The 16,162-nt window shown below is 44.1% G+C and overlaps 1 protein-coding gene across 2 annotated transcripts in view; it reads left to right on the top strand.

The window, feature by feature from the left end:
• The first annotated feature begins 557 nt into the window (after positions 1 to 557).
• The window catches only part of LOC111873202 (secreted frizzled-related protein 5), a 71,969-nt gene continuing 56,364 nt past the window's right edge, over positions 558 to 16,162 (top strand). For both annotated transcript variants that reach the window (XM_023867715.2, XM_023867714.2), the window contains exon 1: positions 558 to 1,191. In XM_023867715.2, the coding sequence (XP_023723483.1) occupies positions 699 to 1,191 (493 nt within the window). In that variant the 5' untranslated portion in view covers positions 558 to 698. The remainder of the gene's footprint in view (positions 1,192 to 16,162) is intronic.

Below are 16,162 nucleotides of genomic sequence, written 5' to 3'. Positions count from 1 at the left end.
AACACCTTTTAATTTTTTCTTATTTGTCTGTGCTGCTGTCTAGAGCTGGACAAAAGAAACAGCTGCTTCGGGTTACAACTGATTGAATGCGAGTCAAAGATTGTCATCACTGGCCTCTCAGTCATTTCCACAGTGAATAATTGTTTTGTACCTAGCAATGAGAAGCTTTACGTGTGCTTCCAGAACTTCACGCTGTGGCGTTAGCACGGGTGCAATATCCCTCTCACCATACTTTGTGGTGGAGAGACGGAGGAAGCTGTGACATGACCGCGAGTTTGAGGACACAGTGTTTTTTAGTGGACTGTATCCCGCTAAACGAAAGAACATTTGTCATGTCGAGTGGGTGATAGCTAAATAGTCCGCCAGGGAATTTCACGTGGAAATTAAGTAGCAGGGATATTATAATGGGTGGCGCATGGGCGGTGTGCGGCCCCACGTGGACAACCCACGATCGCGATTGGTTCCTTCCAAGTCACGTGGGCTCGTGGCGGGGTTGCGGAGGCTGTCTGCTGCTAATTGAGTGAGTAACAGTCTGATAATCATTGTGGTCCCTCAGTCAGAGTTGGTTTCGTCGGTGTGGAGGATGGTGGGATGTGTATGTGGCGAGACCACGGGCTCGCTGGTGGGGTCGTAAGTAGACCCAAACTCAAGGCAATCCACTCCTAGCAGGCAGGCAGGCACTACACCAGAGCAGTTGTATGCGAAACGGCCATCGTAGGAGGACGATGGCTCCAGCCAGCGTGTTACTTGTCGCCCTGGTGCTGTCAGGGGCCCGGGGCTACTTTGAGACGTGGGGGTTGTCCGGGAGTCGCCCAACGCAGCCCACCTGTGTGGACATACCCCGCAACATGAGTTTGTGCCACGGGATAGGCTACAACAAGATGCGCCTTCCCAATCTGCTGGACCATGACACGATGGCTGAAGTCTCCCATCAGGCAAGCTCGTGGGTGGCCCTTAACAACATCCGCTGCCACCCTGACATTCAGCTGTTTCTGTGCTCGCTCTTCAGTCCTGTTTGTCTGGATCGGCCCATTTATCCGTGTCGCAGCCTCTGCGAGAAAGTGAAGCAAGGCTGTGAGGGTCGCATGAAGATGTATGGATACCCCTGGCCGGAAATGTTCAATTGCACCAAGTTCGCACCGGATAACGACATGTGCATCGCTCCGCAGTCCAACTACGACCCCAACGGTGGTGAGTAGGCCTAATCTTGATTTCGGGAAATGTGGGGCTAATGTTAACGCATCCGTCAGCACAGGGACAGGGCTTTCATCTTTGTTACCATTCTTGTCTTAATGAACGGCAATATCAAGTTCCATCGCGAAAATAGATGAAAACATCCGCGGTTGTCGAGTTTCTGAGACGCAGCAGTTACAGATTGGACGCCCCTTGACATTCCGGTATTGAAGGCAGAGGCAGTTGCTGCCAACCCCCCCCCTCACTTCCAACGACTCATGAAATGACAGGGTGATAGAATAAATGGAATGACATGTCTCGCCTGATGGGCATGCTTCCAGAGACCGAGTGAAAGTTAATAATAATTATCACAGTGAGTTGGACTAACTCAGACAAGGAAACGTCTGGTTACCAGCTGGTAGACTGTGGTTCGATTCCCGGCAACAGCCACAATTTTTCCCTTCACCGCCACGTCCTGACTGGGCGCTGGGAGCTAGACGTGCTCAGTTTCCTAGCCAGTTGGTAGCGATGGTAAAGCGGCTTGAGCGTGGATCTATATGGATCATCTCCATCTAGTGCCGAAATTGCTGTGTAGAGTTTGCCTTCATCATCCTGATACAGGAGCTGTTGTGGTCTTCTGGGTTATGACACCGTGTAGTCTGACACGTGGGTTCCAATATTGCCTCCATTTTCAGGGTAGAACACGGAGGCAGTATTTTCCCCCGACTAGTTGATACCAACCTACCAGACTGTACGGTGCCATAACCCAGCAGACCACAGTGTGAAATTATGTATTTATCAGACTTGAGGGCCTAAACGGCAGCTGGCGGGGTGTGCAGTAATCTGGTATCGTAGCAAAATGGTGCCCATGTCATGTATGAAATTTCCGAATCTTTCTGTTGAGAAGAAGAGCCAAATTTATGAGAGAAGCTTCATACTCTTTTAAATAAACATCTAAACCTCCAGCTTACAGTACGCCTACACCAGTCATCGCCTTGGTATCAAAATATTTCGCTCAGTCGCCATATAATTTTACATCTTCCAAGAATATATAGAGGTGCGCCTATTTCCCAAAGTACGAGTATGTCACCTTACGGGATAGCGTAGTCGGTATAGCGACTGGCTACTGGCTGGACGGCCGAGGGGCCGGAGTTCGAATTCCGGTAGGGCGAAGAATTTTCTCTGCGTCGTCCAGACCGGCTCTGGGGTTCTCGCAACTTTCTGTCCAATAGGTACCGGGAGTCTTTCCCTAGGGGTAAAACGGCAGGGGCGTGAAGCTGACCACTCACCTCCAGCTAGTGCCGAGGTCAAGAAAATGTGGATCTATATATCCACTCTCCCCTACGCCTCCATGGCGTAGTGCTTAATTAGTTAAATACAGGGATAAATTTTCCTTTTTTACCTATGTCACCATACGAAACTTAGGTCCCTGCATTGAATGGTGCCATTGTTTCTCCCACCTCAGAATTTCACACCGCAACCATGTACGTAATGTTGGCAGCATAACGTTGAAGAGAAACACAAAGATACGTTTTCTACTGTATGATATTCTTTCCACCTCTCAGAACTTTCAGTGAATAACATCCTTAGTACGCCCATTTTCCAACTTTCTCCGGGCACTCAGGCCTGCTCGGACCCGTAATTCATTTTGAAACAGTGCTTTGGAAATTCAGCAGGTCTCATTCGAGTGACAATTCCTCCATCTCAGGGCCTTTGCTTGTAACACTGCAGCATAATGCAGATATCCCCAGCGTTGAGCACCCGGTAAGATTCGAACCACTAAACCATTTTTAGCGTGTTTCAAGATTCCATACGCCGCAGGACGTCCGGACGCTGTAATTACCATGTCTTTGATACTGACGTCTGTAATGAGGGAGTGGATGTATAGATCCACATTTTCTTGACCTCGGCACTAGTTGGAGATGAGTTGTTAGCTTCACGCTCCTACCGTTTTACCACCAAGGAAAGAGCCCCCGGTATGGGCCAGGAGGCAGAGTGGGCGGGCCCCAGAGCCGGTCTAGACGACATGAAGAAGAGAAAATTCTTGATTCTACCGGGACTCGAACTCCGACCCCAATAGCCGGTCGCTATACCGACTACGCTATCCCGGCTTACTCCTTGTTCCAGTAGGTTGGTATTTTGCTACATACAATCGTAGGTCAAAATTTAACTCGTTTCTATCGTCGACACAACTTCACGTTGTTTTCGCCAATGCAGACATGCTAGACCTCAGTGTCGCGTTGCAGCCTACGAGTGCAAGGAGTGAAGGAGAATTATAGACAGGGTGTCGTTCGAATTCAGTGACATGAAATTCTGCGTACCTGCAGGGGCTATTTACTCGTATTAACATTTTCTTTTCACTGAAAATACCAGCTTCTGTGTCGGACGTTTACCAGATATGACGTTAAGAATATTAACATGCGGCCAATCCAGTCCAATTCGACCCTGAAATTCCCCCCGAAATGTCGGCAGCATTCACCAATTCGACGTGATGCAGTACCCCGAAGATTCTAGGCCCATAGCAGTGTTGACCACCGTGAAAACCAGAGGTCTCACATAACTTCGCCATTATTTCTATTTGGGGTTTGTTAGACTTATTTCCAAGTTCAAACCTCGTGCTACAACAATGAAACTGAGAGAATAGGGCACCAAGGAAAATTATCGTCATTAACACGCGTAAGCAGCGCCTTATATGGCCAAAATTCGAAACCGTGAGCGTTTATCATCCTCATCATCAGCTGCTGCCTCATTTAGTGCAGTGTCACATCTGCCTATTCGAATGGACAGGCACTTTCTGTTACAGAAGTTGAACGATGTATTCATTGGACAGATACAAATAAGGCGATTAGTTTATGACAATTTAATATTGTCACGTGTATAAGTGAGTAGAGACGGGGTTGGATTGGTAATTGGATTTATTGAACACTTATACACACAGCTCTTAAGTACATGAAACTGTAACAGGCTTACTGATCTACACACTCCAAATATCACTGTAACTGCAGCCACGTGAAGTCTCCTGTTTCTTCATTAGTCTCTTCCTGGTAACGGATCCTAACAATGTCCTCTGCTTACGTTCTTACCGGCTGGCGAAAATCCCACAACTGTCTTAACTCCCAGGCTGGCAGCCCTCTCACCCCAACCTTCTACTCTTCTCTTCACTGATTGACTCAATTAACTATCTTGATTATAACATCTCAGCACGGACCGCATGGAAAATACCACCTCTTACTGCTGTAGTTCAACTGTTGCCGTGGGAACGTGTTTGTTTGTGAAGTAATTGCTCTTGTGTATTTGCTTATCTCGCTGACGTTGCCCAGCAACAGATCCACATGCTACAGTATCCTTGGTTTTAAAACTTCCCAAAGTCAGGGCAATATTTGATATAGGGTCTGATCTTTTCAGTACTGTCAGGCAGGAGGACAGTGTACCGACCGAGATTTGAACCGAGCATCTCCCCAATACAAGACAGAAGCGTTATCACCCGAGGCACCTTCCTTACTTTTATTAAATTACCGTTTCGAGGAAGAGTGGTTCGTATTGTTGAACCTGGTAATTGGCCTGTGCTCACACACGTTTCATCATAGAACTTTTTGCTGGCTTCTTCAGTATAAGCACGTAGTATTGCTACGGAAAGAATAAATGCAGTAGAGAGTGGATGGTAAGAATTTGCTGGAATTGGTGGCTACTGTGGAGGTGAGGGTCCACTTGTTACAGACAGTATCGCATGTAATAACACCTCTTGAAAATGCATCCATGGCGTTTGATCCGAATTTTGTAAAAGGTTTGTCAGCATGCTCGGAAAGAGTTAGCTACTTGGTTGCTTTCTCCTTATTCTTCTAAGCTTTTAGCTGTTTGTCTGCAAATTTTGAGTTGTTCTACGAAATTCCTACCTCTGCGGTTCCTTCACCCGTGTTCCTGCTGCTGTTTCTATTGTCATGTGCTGTGTATCACACTGTTCTTTACACGTTTCATGTGTCAGGCGATAAAGTGAGGGATGATGCTTTCCGATCATATTTTGGAGACACGGTGAAATTGCTGCAATCCCTCTTGCCATACTGGCTGCAACATTCGCGAACTTGGAGAAACTTTAGGTCTGTTTCTCCAGGTAGAGAGAAAAATTTTCAGAACCCAATTATTTCGACGTATGCCAAGGTATGTACTCGCCATGTCTCATTTTCATTGGTAAATTATTGTGTGAATTATAATTATTATTTCGGGGCCTCCTCCGAGTGAATCACTGTGTAGAGTATATGATGATCAAACAGACAGACACAGATGCATACTTGGCTTCGAACCAATAATATTCCAAAAATGATCATAGTAAAATTCGACAGCATTAAAAATGGGTTATTCGGTTTTTTGGCGTGGTCGATATCCAACCGTTTCAAGATAGGGCCCAGTGACGGGAGATAAACGTTTGGATTCCGTAGAAGTATAAATATGTTGACCAGAAGACCAACTACTCGTATAAGCTTCTCAAGAAAAACTCTGTTTAGCGGATTTAGTAAAGAAATGATAATAATAAGTAGTCTACTCGTGGAATAGGTTTCACAGAACTTATATTTCCATAAAAGTCTGGAATTTGATTTCATTTTATTTTCTTTAATTGTAGTAGTGCATTTTATGGAGAAGTAAGAATGGCTTAAAGGGTAGTTTTGTTATCTGAACACCCCTGCAGGATGGAGTGCATGTTATCTCGGGTAGTATCTTGATCACTCAGGTGTGAAGTCGTCGGTGTGGTGATGTGCAGGGGAAAGGGAGGGAAACAAAATGTGCACAGTTTTCTCAATGCAGCTTTCCATGACGAATTTATGAATACAGACATTTTAATTTGAAATTAATTTGCTATTCATCCAGATCTGGCACTAACTTCGCCGACAAGTGGCGGTCGCTCGGTCGGTATAGTTCGCTTGCGGACTAAAGGTCACGGAGTTTGTTTTTTATATTCATCAGAATTTAGCATTAGTGTACACTGCCCGTGTCAACCAGAACACCTTAGGGCGTAGCTGACCACAAGCCCTTTTTGAACGTCATAATTTTGTTTCAGTGAAAGTTTCCGGGTTCCTTCCAAGCATGTAATTTTAAACACACAAATCAGTGCAGTATTAACTTATTTCAAAATTTAAACTATACAGATCCTACGTGTACCTGCATATTGATTAAAGGGAACGTCTTTGATGGAACATTTTATACCCCAAAATACGCGTATTTACAGTAAGGATTAATCTAGAATTAACTATAATAAATTGAAATTGTGGGGACGAAAATCAAGCGTTTATCCTAAAATATTCTACTGAAATGTGCTGTATCTGAATAGCAACATTCCAGTCACGAGTGGAAGGAACTAAACCCCATAAATATATACAAATATGGACTGCTGAAAAAGACTAAAAATAAACAAAAAAAGAAGGAAAGTCAAGGTAACGAAAATTTGTACAGCTTAGTAAAAAGGCAGAGAGCATTTTAACTTGAATTTCTGACTTTGGATCATAAATATTCTGCAACAGCCTGCAGTTATTTTTATGTACATGTAATTACGAGGCCCGTACTGAAAGTCATGAGCAACAATTTTTTGTGAACTAACATGTTTTATTATTGACAAACCAAATACACCACATAAATTCTTTATTTTTCGACATAATCGCCACTTCTTTGTACACATTTCTCCCAGCGTTCTGGGAGTTTGAAAATTCCCCTTCTGTAAAATTCCGTTCCAGCTACCCGAAGACACTGACGCACTGCTTTCTGAATTGCCTCCCTTGTCTCAAAACGTTGTCCACGCAGCTGATCCTTCACAAATCCGAAAAGACGGTAGTCGGAGGGTGCCAGATCAGGGCTATATGAGGGGTGTGGAAGAACTTCCCACCCCATCTTTGCAATTGCTTCCAATGTGAGGCGAGCGGCGTGGGGGCGAGCGTTGTCATGCAGGATGATGTTTCGTCCCGGACGTTTATCGCGCAATGCACGACGGAGCTTGTGCAGCGTCTGGACATAACGAGCAGCATTGATGGTTTGCCCAGGTTCCAGGAATTCGGCCAGGATAAACCCCTCTACATCCCAGAAGACTGTGCCCATCACCTTCGCAGCTGATGGCACTGTCTTTGCCTTCATTTTTGATGGAGAATGCAAATGGTGCCATTCCATACTCTGCCGTTTCATTTCAGGCTCGAAATGGTGAAACCAGCTTTCGTCACCTGTCACAATACAGAGCAAAAAATCATCACCATCGTGTCGATATCTCTGCAGCAGTTCTGAGGTGACAGCTTTTCGCTGACCTCTGTGGTCTTCGGTTAGTAACCGCAGGACCCAACGAGCCCACGCTTTCAATCATCTCCTATACTGCACTGTGCCCTATTCTAAGTTTTCGGGCTATTGTATCCACAGTCACACGCCTGTCATCTTGAATGATCTCATCCACTATTTCCTTGCTGCGTTCAGTTGAGACTGTTAGAGGACGACCGCTCCGAGGCTCATGTTCGATGCTGGTGTTCCGATCTTTAAAATGTTTCACTCATCTTCGAACACTGCTCGCACCCAAGCACACACTTCCATAAGGACGCTGAAGTCTCCGGTGAATTTCTGCACCAGGAATTTCCTCTTTCACAAGAAATTCGATGACAGCACGCTGACGAAACGACATCGTTGTCGGCCATTTTGTTAGGAGTGATACTGGTCACGTGATGCAAGCTATTGACGTCACAAGACACTCAAGGTTAACACAACAGCTGGTTCCACCTACCACCATACTCTCTTTCGTCTCCTTTTCCCAGGTTCCATGCAAAAAAAGTTGCTCATGACTTTCGGTACGACCTGCGAAGTAGAGTGCGGAACTCTTGGTACGGTTATGATCAGGGCCCGGATTTTGATGACCTGAAAGTATTTAAAAAATGACCTATAAAATGACCGAAAAAATCCAGAAAAATGACCTAAAGGAGAAAAGAAAGAATACTTCGCTTCTATGTTATTCACAGTTCAGAAAACATATGAAGAAAAATTCCCTAAAATGGCCAAAAATGACAAGAAATACCCTTAAAAGTCCAAAAATTTACAAAAAAATTACCCCCAAAATGAAAAAATAACCTTAAACATAAAAATGTCAAAAAATGACAAAAAAAAACTACCTATAAAATTTACATTTCTGTAACCAGCAGCTCATATCCGAGATTTGTATATTTAAGAGCATCGCATAGGATACAGGGAAAAAAGATGACATGTCATCAAACTCCTAGCCCTGGTTATGATACTTTACCTAATTCTGAACTACTTCCAACCTGTTTTTGTTATTACTTTATACAGCGTGATTCAGAAAAATGGACACAATTTCAATTGGCTATATTTCCTGAACTACATGTTGCATTTGAATTCTATAAAGTACAGTTGAAAGAGGATGTTGTGAAGTTTATAATACTACCACTAGAGCACTCCAGCACCGCGTCAGTTGTAAGCGAGATGGCTACTATGCAACACAAGATTTTTTGCATTCGTGAGTTCAGTAAAAGTGAGTCTGCGACTGCGGTGCAGCGATCATTTCGTCCTAAGTTTAACATCCAACCATCAACGAGGAAGAGCATTTATCGTTGAAATAAACAATTGATGAAACTGACTCTCTGCATAAGGGTAAAGGCCCGGGCCGATCGCATGTATTGGAGGAGAACGTGGAGCTCATTTGAGTGAGCTTTGAGCGTAGCCCAATGAAGTCAACCCGTAGTGCTAGCAGAGAACTTGGACTGTCGCATACAACTGTCTGGCATGTATTGAGGCGCCGGTTAGTGTACAAACCATACCACCTACAACTGGTACAGGCTCTTCGCGCAAACGGTAAGGTAAAGCATGTAGAATTTTGTGACCGTATGCTCAAAAACATGGAAGATGAATTGTTTCTGCCTCGTGTAATTTTTAGCGACGAAGCTACGTTTCACCTAAGTGGGAAAGTCAACAGGCACAATGTTCGCACATGGGGCTACAAAATCACCGTGTAACACTCGAACATGTGAGAGACAGCCCGAAAGTTAATGTGTTCTGTGCAATATCGTTAACAGAGGTTTATGGACATTTATCGTTTGATGAAAACACGGTTACTGGAGTAACGTATCTTAGAATGCTGCAAAACTGACTTGTTCTTCAAATGAATGAAGATTCAGGAGATTACATTTTCCAGCAGGACGGAGCTCCACCCCACTGGCACCTGAATGTTCAACGTTTCCTGAATGAATCTCTACCTCAACGATGGATAGGTCGCATGGGGAGTGAAGACCTGGCACTTCAGTTCTGGCCACCGAGGTCTCCTGATCTCACACCCTGCGACTTTTTCCTGTGGGGATTCGTGAAAGATGCAGTTTACGTACCACCTCTTCCCACAAATTTGAATGGCCTAAGAAACCGTATCACAGCTGCGGTGAACTCAGTGACGCAAGATATTTGTCATCGAGTGTGGGACGAATTCAGCTACCGTCTAGATGTTATCCATGCAGCCGGAGGGGGGAACATTGAACATCTATAAACTTCCATGTATGTATAATCAAATGTAATTTACAGAATTCAAATGCAACATATAATTCAGGACATATAGCCAATTGAAATTGTGTCCATCTCTCTGAATCACCCTGTATTTACCGAATATCATTGTCAGATGATCTGCACACCAACTTTGCATTCGGAAGAACACGGGTATGAATCTGCACCTGGAGATCGGCCGTCCTGACTGACGTGAGGGCTTTCGTAATTTTCCTCAGTCCTTCCAGGTAAAAGAAGCTATCCCTGTAATAAACCTTGGAGGCCCATAGTGTTGTGAGACGTCGAGGCTCCCACATTTTCTAGACAATCGGCTCACAAATGGCGGTTAGGTTGTCAGCCTTACGCGGCGGCCGCCCTTTACCCCCAGGAAGATTCGTAGCACTTATTTCTGTTAGTGGCTGAGTCGACCCCAGGGCCTTCGACAATTGAACAAATAATTGTCCACGAAGCATGATGATGGTATCTATTAGCTACTAATCCCACACGCAGTGCAATTTACCTCAGGGTGGTAGGAACATGTAACTTCGCTAATGGCAGAAGCAACGTGTCTAATTTGGATGAATGTGCTACATCGTGTCAGTCACACAAAAAAAAAGCTTGCTAAAATTTATTCAGAGACTCCCACACAGAGAGCAGATTATTCAAGGACTTGGAACAGGTCTAACTAGATGGATGAAGTAAAGTTCACTTCCCAGCTGACACCGCTTCGCTTCTGCGTTAAGCAGCCTTCAGAGATTTCTCTTTCATGGTCACGTAAGTGATTCAGATATATTAAGAATAAAGGGAAACGCAACATGCGATCATCAGATTTGTTTCAGAAAACGCGAGTGACGCGGTGGCACTTTATAAGCCTACTTGTTTTCGGGAGACACTTGCTACGAATTTAGCAGGACTATCTGCAATCTTGACTAACATTTCACGTGTCCCCCCCCTTCTCATTTCTCTATGCAAATGTTAGGATAGGAAGGTCTACCTTGAAATAGACCATGACCTCCTACTCTCAGATCTTTATATGGGTATGCCACTGATAATCATCTTCCCATTTTATTGTACCCATATGCTTTGTAACTCTTTCAAATTGAGAAGCTCCTTTATATTAAGGTAGAAAGGTAAAACTATCCCTGTAACAGGCCGTGGACGCCCATAGGGTTGTGAGACGTCCAGGCTCACATATCTGCTAGACAATCGGCTCACGGGTGGCGGTGAGGTTGGTAGCCTTACGCACTGGCTGCCCATTACCCTCAGGAAGATTCCTGGAAGTCATTTCTGTTAGAGGCTGAGTCGACCCCAGGGCCATAATACGGCTCATCGGGAATGGAACCCGCGACCTTCCGGCTTGTAGACATCTAAGATTACTTACTTACTTACTCATGGAGCTGAACCCTTCTGGAGGAGCCGCCAATTCGGCAGCCACTCAAGAATTTCCCAGCATTTTATGGAACCCGAAGGTTCATTACCGCGTTCACAAGAGTCCTCCATTGGTCCCTATCCTGAGCCAGATCTATCCAATCCATACCATCCCATCCTATCTCTCTAAGATCCATTCTAATATTGTCCACCCACCTACGCCTTGGTCTTCCGTGTGGACTCTTTCCTTCTGGCTTTCCCACCAGTATCCTATACTCATTCATCGTCTCCCCATTCGTGCTACATGACCTGCCCACCTCATCCTCCTTGACTTGATCATTCTAATTATACTTGGAGGGGAGTACAAGTTATGAATTATCTAAGATTACATTTTTAAAACGTAGTGTTACAATTAATTTAGATTTCCGTCGCTACGACGCCCACACTGTCTCTCCTCCTCTCCAGAGGTGCAGTTGGCCCTTTTCTCGGGGAATGGCGGTTGGATCATGAAGCTGAACGGTCATTTCAGCCAAGAGAATGCGCGGAGCTGTACCGTCATGACCTCTATATGTCGTTATGGTGTGGTACTTAGAATCTCAAATCATCATCGAGCATCGATCACCCGCGCAGGGTTATTGGTTTCCGATCCCTGATACCGAGGATTGAAGCATTACCTTGACTTGACACTTGATGTAGGCGGTGACGCACTGAACATTCTGGAGGGGAGAACAATTCGGAAAACTGTCAGTTGGACGACCGAGAATGAGGCGGGAGGATAATATTGAGGGAACTTCGTGGTGAAGAGAGGTCGTGGTTGGGATTAGATAGGGCCGTCTGAAGTGGGTGATGTTGATATAAGCGATATTGAATATTCGGGTTTTGTTAGCAAGGAGTGCAACGGGGGCTCGCATGTTCTGGTGTACCCCATTTACACTGCGGTGACATTGTGAACTTCATTTACTGTTACAGCTCCCTTTCAGTTTCGCATGTATTGTTAATTCCAGTTAGGATGAGATGGCTAGGGCATGTAGCACGCTAGGAAGGGAAGAGGCACGTGTACATGGTCTTAATGGGAAAGCCAGAAAGAAAGAGACCACTAGGAAGACCAAGTTATAGGTGAGAGGATAATATTTAAATGGATTTTAGAGAAGGAGGCTGCAATACATCTTGCTCAGGATAAGGACCAATGGTAAGCTCTTTTGAACACGGCAGTGAACTCCAAGGTTACATAAAATGTTGGGATATTCTTGAGTATCTTAGCGGCTGGTAGCTACTCAAGAAGTCTACATATAAATTTATTCACTTCCTTCGTGGACTTATTGTGTGTAAATTATTGTCTCAGTTTCCTCTACGTTGTATGGTCTGTTGACTCACTAAAGTCGTTGTTGCACATAGCTTCATACTCGGAGGTTACAATTTCGGTTCTCAGCCTCAAGTCAGGATATGGTGACTGAGAGTTTTTTGGTTTACTTTCTTCCCTCCAGACAAGTAGGTCCCGACCTCTTCCTTTCACATCCTTCACGGTTAATCTTTCACAAATCTACACCATTTAATTTATGCAGTTGAGAAAGCGTTATTAAAGAAACTGAAAGAAAAAAAAAGACAAATATTTAGATAAAGGAGCGGTATGGACGGCAACACCGCTTTCCGTTTGAGCATAACGCAGTTATTAGAGTATACAGTAACTGGAAAACCTCTGTAAGTGTGAAATATTTTGTTAGCTACGAAAAGGAATGAAAATACACGTATTATAGTGGTTTTTATTTAACTGTGTGCAGTGGTCATAAGCATTTTCTGAACCTTTTCATCTCCGAGTATAACACATCTATGTTGTTAAGTACGAGCGGAGTACATAAGGGTTTAGAGATGTCGGCTACGACGGAGGAGCACTGACTTCAATATTATTGTACGTACTGCAGTGAATTATAGGTAGGCCTATACGCGGCTACGCTAAATGAATGTTTGCTTAGAACATAATGTGTTGAGTGTGACCACAGGACAAAAATGTTTGTTAATGTATTATTACTTCACTTCAGAATACAGCTTCTATTAATGGTTAGCTACATACATGTATATCAACTCATTAGTCCAGGAAAGAGCACAGAAAAAATTGTGACATTATATTAGCTTTCTGCACAACACAAATATTGATTTTATTAATTTGATCTTTGAATGGTATGCAAAAAAGTTTAACACAAATATAGTGCAATCTTTTGTTTATCATTAGAAGCAGTTCTGTAACATGTGAGTATATCTTAATTGTGCTTATTATTGACTCCGAATATCATGACTTTGCCTGTAACCACAGACTCCACCATACTATCGAGGTGATTATTTCCTTTTATGTTTTCCTTCCGTTCACTACACGCTTCTTGGACGAGATGTTACTTCAACGATACATTTTTCAGTTTCATAGACTCTCCGGACATCGTCCATATAGACTTATTCCGTCCCTGTGGGTTGGTGGTCAGAGTTCCTGGCTACAGATCCAGAGGTCCCGTGTTTGATTCCCGGCGCTACCAGATTTTCTGAGAAGTAGTGGGTCTGGAACGGAGTCCAGTCAGCCTCATGAGGAAAACTGAGGAGCTATTTCAAGGAAATAGCGGCTCTGGTCTAGAAAACCGAAATAAACGTCCGAGGGGACGTTGCGCTGACCACGCGACACCCTCTATCCGCAAAAGTTGGCACTAGCTTCGCCGACAAGCGGTCGGTATAGTTCGCTTGCGCACTAAAGCCAAGGAGTTTTTTTGATGATAGAAATATTGTATGTCACATATCTACAATATATATCTCGGGATGTCATTGTCACTATTACGGGGAAGCGATCGATAGACTAATGCTAGTTATAAATGGGGACAACGGTCAATAACAGCCTGTGGAAATTAAGGCTGGTTACAAGTTTTTCTGAAGTCTTGTTAACAACGGTTGATTTACTGTACTGATGTTAACCTACACTGGACGTTATCTAGTGCCAGAGATATGTGTATTACATTTGACATTTCCAAAGTTGGCCCTAATCCAGTTTCTATCGGTCGTGGGTAACTAATAACTTTATTATTCAATTTTATTACTAGTATACTAATATAAAGAAGGTGTTTTCTGGTCACAGTTGTTGCCATTAACAGTTAAAAGTAAAGAATAAAAAAAAAGTTAAATCAGCCACATGAAACGGGAATACGGCCAACTCTCTAAGGGTTACGTAGGCCTATATCAAATGGGCGTATCTCGGACAGTGGACAGTGCCCAAAATGAGATCAGTATTGTCACGTATCATAGTGATTAAGACGCGGATTTGGATTGGTAATTGGATTTATTGGATACTTACAGGTCGTAACTACAAATAGTTATAACACTATTGCTGATTTACACAATTTACAATCACTCCAACTAATCTTCTCAGACTGTCTGCACTAGTCTTCACAGATTTATAACACAGGAACTATAAAAGTCTCACTAAATCACACACTCCAATATCACTGTGCTACAGCACACATAAAGTCTTCAAACCACACGTTAAATCTTCAGAGACTGACTTTTGTGCTTTTCTTCAGCTACGAACTTCCCGTGGCTATCTCCTACCGATACCCGACTCGTCCCTGAGACCCGAATGAATCCTGTCACTTAGATAGCCAAGGAACGGACACGCACCACAGGAAACACATGTCACGTGAACACCACCCACCGCTGCGTGACGTCACCGCGGACGTGGAAAAGACAGCTTCCTCTACTGCTGCGTGTTCGACTGTGTTTACACAGCTGTTGCCTGGCAACGCGTTGATCAAACCTGTTACAGTACATAATGGCTACAAGGCATCATGATGTAGGCCTGTGTATTTTGAAAGTATTTCCGTCCAAATTTAAGTAGCGGTCACAAATTTTGTAAGTCACGAACTGAATACTGGCATGGGTGCCCAAAATATGTGCTACTGTGATTCCCTAAAATATTACATAAATTAAAGTGAGACCCAGTGATTAAAGCTAAAGGTGTCATTTGGGCTAATGAGGGAGAAGTCTAGCATGTTTACCGACTGCAGCTATTATACTCGTACAATATCCGTAGGCACCTTTGTTAAATCTTAATGATTTACTTACCTACCTACCTACCTACCTACCTTCCACTCGGCGCTACAGCCCTGGGTGAGCCTTGGCCCCCTCTACGACCAGTCTCCACTGTCCCCTATTCCTCATCTTCTCTATCCATCCTTTCACCTTGTTCTTTCTCAGGCCATTCTCAACATCGACTAGCCATCTCATCCTGGGTCTTCCTTACTACAGGGTGAATCTTATAGAACCGGACCGATGAATTTACTAATAATTCCGCAGGTGATGCATATAACCGCTCACAAATACGACATAATAATCCGTGGGCCGTGCTGAGTCGAGTGGTGTGCGCATGATCCGGCAAGTGGCAGCCCTTATGCTGCAAGGTCAAGGACAATCCCGAAACGTGTCTGCAGTGCACAGGCGACAGTCATGGTGTTCACTGTTGAACAGCGAGTGTGTCTAGTGCCTACTTGAAAACGGCGGACACTTTCAGCACCTGCTCTGATCACGGCACACAATCCAAGATAAGATATGTGTAAATTACTTTAATATATGTATGGTATATTTTATATTACAGCTCATTTCGTCGGGCCGGTTCTATATTAATCACCCTGTATCTGCATCTTTCTGGGTTGCAGCATAGTGCATAGATTCCAAGTTGCCATCACAATATCATGATTCCTTGTCTTTTGCTTAGTGCGTTTCCCATGTGTTCCACTTATCCGAGGCTGGTTGTTAGGTTCTGAACAAAATTCTTTTTACAGGATGTGGTTGTTAGCCTCATGCCCAACCCCCAACCTGGAAGACCATGGTATCTCTCTTAGTCTGGACTCTGACCTTTCCGGCATGGGTGACCCTACTGGTAGTTAAACTACCGCCTGCATAGCTCTGCAGGTCACAGAGTTACGCAAGCCCCACCACCACGACAAGGTTGAGACACCTTTGGGGGGTCTTGAGAATATGGCGACCCCTATTTGTGTAGGTCATGACCCATCCTCTGGGAGGATCGCGACTCACAGTTTGAGAAACCATGTTATAACATCTCTAGCGTAAACACCACAACTTAAAGGTGTGTGGAGGT

Source organism: Cryptotermes secundus, unplaced genomic scaffold (assembly GCF_002891405.2).
Source record: "Cryptotermes secundus unplaced genomic scaffold, Csec_1.0 scaffold540, whole genome shotgun sequence".
NCBI classification, from domain to species: domain Eukaryota; kingdom Metazoa; phylum Arthropoda; class Insecta; order Blattodea; family Kalotermitidae; genus Cryptotermes; species Cryptotermes secundus.
Note: the sequence above shows the minus strand (reverse complement) of the source record. Positions and strands in the feature narration are given on the sequence as shown.